This window comes from Wolffia australiana, chromosome 9, assembly GCF_029677425.1.
Source record: "Wolffia australiana isolate 7733 chromosome 9, ASM2967742v1".
Lineage (NCBI taxonomy): Eukaryota > Viridiplantae > Streptophyta > Magnoliopsida > Alismatales > Araceae > Wolffia > Wolffia australiana.
In genome coordinates, this window is record NC_135843.1 from 17,111,170 (window position 1) to 17,115,367 (window position 4,198).

The 4,198-nt window shown below is 38.5% G+C and overlaps 1 protein-coding gene across 1 annotated transcript; it reads right to left on the reverse strand.

Annotated features, from left to right (window-relative positions):
- Positions 1-540: 540 nt before the first annotated feature.
- EMB2394 (Ribosomal protein L6 family) lies at positions 541-3,950 on the reverse strand. The gene is made up of 3 exons (XM_078580806.1): positions 3,791-3,950; positions 2,514-2,822; positions 541-1,031 (listed from the first exon to the last, which is right to left on the reverse strand). Exons 1-3 carry the CDS (start codon positions 3,820-3,822, stop codon positions 695-697), a joined length of 678 nt encoding a protein of 225 aa, XP_078436932.1. The 5' UTR covers positions 3,823-3,950; the 3' UTR covers positions 541-694.
- Positions 3,951-4,198: the final 248 nt, after the last annotated feature.

The window sequence follows — 4,198 nt, forward strand, 5'->3', positions numbered from 1 at the left end:
AGGCTTTGTTTCCTATTCAATTGCATGTTATCAAGATTAAGATGCTTATTGCAAAAGATTATTTATTCCATTTTACCATGAGTATGATGCAAATATCTTGCTAAGAAAGTTCAGACCTGCATAACAACAACTTTTCTGAGTTATATCTGCCCAACTGCTGAAGCACAAAGAAGCCGTTAGTTGGCCTTGATGGGTAGCGGCTGTCATTCAATCATCAAGAAGACCACAATTGTCAACGGGCAGATCTTTTGTAAGTTGTAAGTAACACGGAATCCAAGTTGAAGTTAACTTCGTTGGGTAAAATTACTATCTCATGGATTAAAAATAATCCTCTTCTTGTCTAAAATGCGTCTTAAACTTTTACAATTCTTAAAACTAGATCTAAGCAAATATCTTCAAGAAACTAGTAATAGCAGAAATAATTCTCCTTCATTCCATGTATTAATGTAGCAACGGTTTTAGCGGCATACTCCACAGCCTAAGTCAATATGATGATGAATGCAAAATTATATCAATAAGTACAGATCAGCCTTACTCCCCTTTTGTCAGAACTTAACTCATGCTTGGCTTCTTTCACTGACCTCAAAGTCAAAAGACCAGCATTTGGAGTCAAAAGACAATAAAAAAATAAAGTGATCCCATGAAACAAAATAAAAAGCAAGGAAACATTGGGTGCGGAGGAGACGGGTATGTTCTACTTCTTCTTGCCAGCCTTACCCTCCTTTCTCCTCACAATTTCATCAGCATACTTCACTCCCTTGCCCTTGTATGGCTCTGGAGGCCTCCACTTCCTGATCGAGGCGGCGAAGTCACCAATGGCGTTTTTGTCAAACCCACTCACAGTAATCCTGGTGTTGTCATCCACCTTAACCTGTATGCCGGCGGGGATCGGCATACGCACGGGGTGGGAGAATCCCAGACTAAGAACAAGGTCCTGGCCCTCAAGCATGGCTCTGTATCCTACTCCCACCATCTGAAGCTTCTTCTCAAAGCCCTTGGAAACCCCCACAACCATGTTGTCAGTCAGTGTCCTACATTTTGATGAAAAAGTATTTTAACATCAGCATCAGAGAGAAAATGAGGAAAGACAAGGGGATAACGAGAGAGAGAGAGAGAGAGAGAGGAGAGGACTTCACAGATAATACAGATAAGTTGAGAAATTTTGGGAATCTAAGAAATGGGAAATCAGACAGTAGAATTTAACTGCAAAATAAAGATAGGGGGGGTAAGAGAGCATGCGAGAGACAGGAGACTTCACGGAGAATAAAACTGAGTTGACAATTTTTGGGAATCTAAGAGATGGGTAATCAAACAGTAGAATCTGAATGCAAAATAAATAACAGAGAATAAAAATGTGTTGACAACTTTTGGGAGTCTAAGAAATGGGCTGTCCGACAGAGTAAAATTTGAATGCACAATAAAGACAGGAAGGGAGGGGGTGAGAGAGAGAGAGAGAGAGAGAGAGAGAGAGAGAGAGAGAGAGAGAGAGAGAGAGAGAGAGAGAGAGAGAGAGAGAGAGAGAGAACTTCTGAGTGAATGAAGAAGGCTTGGGAAATTTTGGGAATCTAAGAGATGAAGGGAAAGACAGACTAAATTGATGCAAAATAAAGATAAAGAGATATGATTTCAGCGAAAAATAAAGAAGGGTTGGCAATTTCCAAGAATCTAAGAAATAAAAGTTCAGATGAAGCAAAACTTGAAAGCAATTTTTTTGAAAGAAAAAAAGAAGAGGACCAGAAATCGGTGCTCAACCTGAAAATGTTTAATGCACTTGAATTGGAAGAGATAATAATTCATGTTGCATTCTTTCCTGAGCTAAAATGTGAATATTCGTACCAAGTAAAATAAGAATGCACATGAATAAAAATAAATGAATAAGAATAAATTAGTCTTCATAAGGAATCTCAAAAATGGAATAGGAAGAGATAATTCATGAGCTAAAATGGATATTCTTGTGGAGTAAGATATGAATGCAAGTGAACAGGAAGACATTACATTTCCTGTTACACTAAATGGTGAGCTGAAAGATATTCATATGGAATCGAAGAAATGAATAATCATGCGGACTAAGATTTCAACGAAAATGAATAGGAAGATATTATCTTTCCTCATGGGATACTTCTTGAGCAAAACCTGGCGTCTTACGATTCAAAAATATCTGATGCGACAACTTTTAATTAAAGCTGGGTCTTTGGTATTATTTTGCTCAAAATCCATTGGTACCCAATGCATTCTTCATCTATTTTCAAGAATTCCAAATATTATTTTGAAACCACTAACAAAATGAAATTTTTAAAAACCCACCACAGTAGATAATGGGAGATGAGGGTAAGAAAATCGTTTCAAAAAAGAAAACAACGAAAAATCAGGTAGCTTCATACTATAGATATAGAAAGTTGGAAATAAAAAGATGAACAAGAAAAAAAAGATTTTTGTCAGCCAATACGAGAGATAAATTCCTTTTTTTTTTTTTGATAAATTCATACTATTAAATTCTAAGAGCACATAGTTACCTGAAAAGCCCATGCATCTGGTTAGCTCTTCTGGTATCTAAAGCTTTTTCGACCTTGAGGTGCCCAGATTCCACCTTAATGACTCTCACTTCCCTAGGGTAAGACCTTGAAAGCTCGCCAAGAGGACCCTTCACCTTCAAGTCTTGGCCTTCAAGAAGGATACTGACATTGGAAGGCACTTCGATGGGCCTTTTCCCAATTCTTGATTCCTTACATTCCACCGGCTTCACCACACATCCAATCCTGACCGCAGGAGAAGCGGTGTACCTAAGTCCATTTCGCTCCCCGAGAAACGCCGACTTCAAATTGCTGAAACAGAACGATAAATAAAGATTAAATCAGTCAATCTAGAAATACCAATCGAGTACAAAGTTACTCAATTCAGGATAACCCCAAAGAGACTTCAGAAAATCATCAAACTATGAATTTGAGCAAGAATTTATGACATAAGCTTCACGATAATTCATATGGATCTTATCGAGACTTCAAATAGCTGAAACGATGGATAGAGAAAGATTCATCAGTTCATCTAGAAATTAAAACTATCTCAAACGTTCTTCGATTTCGTATAACCCCTATGAAACTTCAAATATCATCAAAAATTTAGGGTCGTTAGAAAATTTTTTATATTGACATAAGGGAGGTAATGCCAGTAATTAGGCACATTCCATCACTACGGCTTAAAATCGATCCCAAACCAATCTCACTGAGAAAGATTCTGCATTTTCCGAGTTTACACTTCAAATGGCTGAGACGGTCGATAAATAAAGAGTAAAAACAGTCCATTTTGAAATTACAGCACTCTCAGAACTTCTTTGTTTCAGCGTAAACCCAAAGAAACTTCGGAAATCATAAAAAATCACGGATATTTACGCGAATTTATACCGAAAACACGAATGTAATCCCCGGAATTGCGCACAATCCATCCCTGAGGATTACAATCGAGCCCAAACCCATCTCATACGGAAGCACTGGATAAACAAGGACTGAATGGGTCCATTCAAAAATCACAAAATTTCTTCGATTACGGTAAACCCAAGATATATCATGGAAATCATCAAAAACTCGAGCAATTCAAGGGAATAAGGATGTATAAGATGAATTTATGCAGTAATTACGCACATTACAACCACACGCCTTAAAATTCAGCTAAAACCCATCTCATGTCGAAAGACTTTGAACAATCAGAAGGCAATAACAAGACAATAATCAAGCGGGTTTGTCCTTGATTCACTGAAAAGATAGTAGGAAGAGCGGAAATCAGGAAGAACACCCACCAAGATGGAATTGAAGAGGAGAGCGACGCCATGGCCTGATTACCAGCAGTGGGTCTCCACGGCGGCCTCCCACCTTCCCCGCTATCCTTGTTTTCTCTGCGCTCTCGTCCCGTTATCCACTCAAGTACCCTTCTTCCTCCTCAAATGAACTCTACTAGCCTTGTTGGGATTATCCGTTCACTCGATGGTCGCATCTGAGCCGTCCGTTTCTTGATCAATCTGATCGGTCGGTGATGATCTTGTTAATGCCTGTAAGAGGTGTACAGAGCTCCTCACTTGCTAGTTTGATGGGAGTTTGATTATATAGAGAGATTAGTCTCATCTTACTTTGACCCTGATTAACCCAGATAGAACTTCAGAGCAATATTAAGATATGTTACCTATCCGGAAATCGTGGCTGCATTATTT

Excerpts from the sequence above, each read along its gene's own strand:
- EMB2394 (XM_078580806.1), bottom strand. The coding sequence starts at position 3,822 with ATGGCGTCGCTCTCCTCTTCAATTCCATCTTG. Across the intron at positions 2,823-3,790 it reads TCCTCTTCAATTCCATCTTG|CAATTTGAAGTCGGCGTTTC; the intron begins GTGGGTGTTCTT and ends GTTCTGTTTCAG. Across the intron at positions 1,032-2,513 it reads CAGATGCATGGGCTTTTCAG|GACACTGACTGACAACATGG; the intron begins GTAACTATGTGC and ends ATCAAAATGTAG.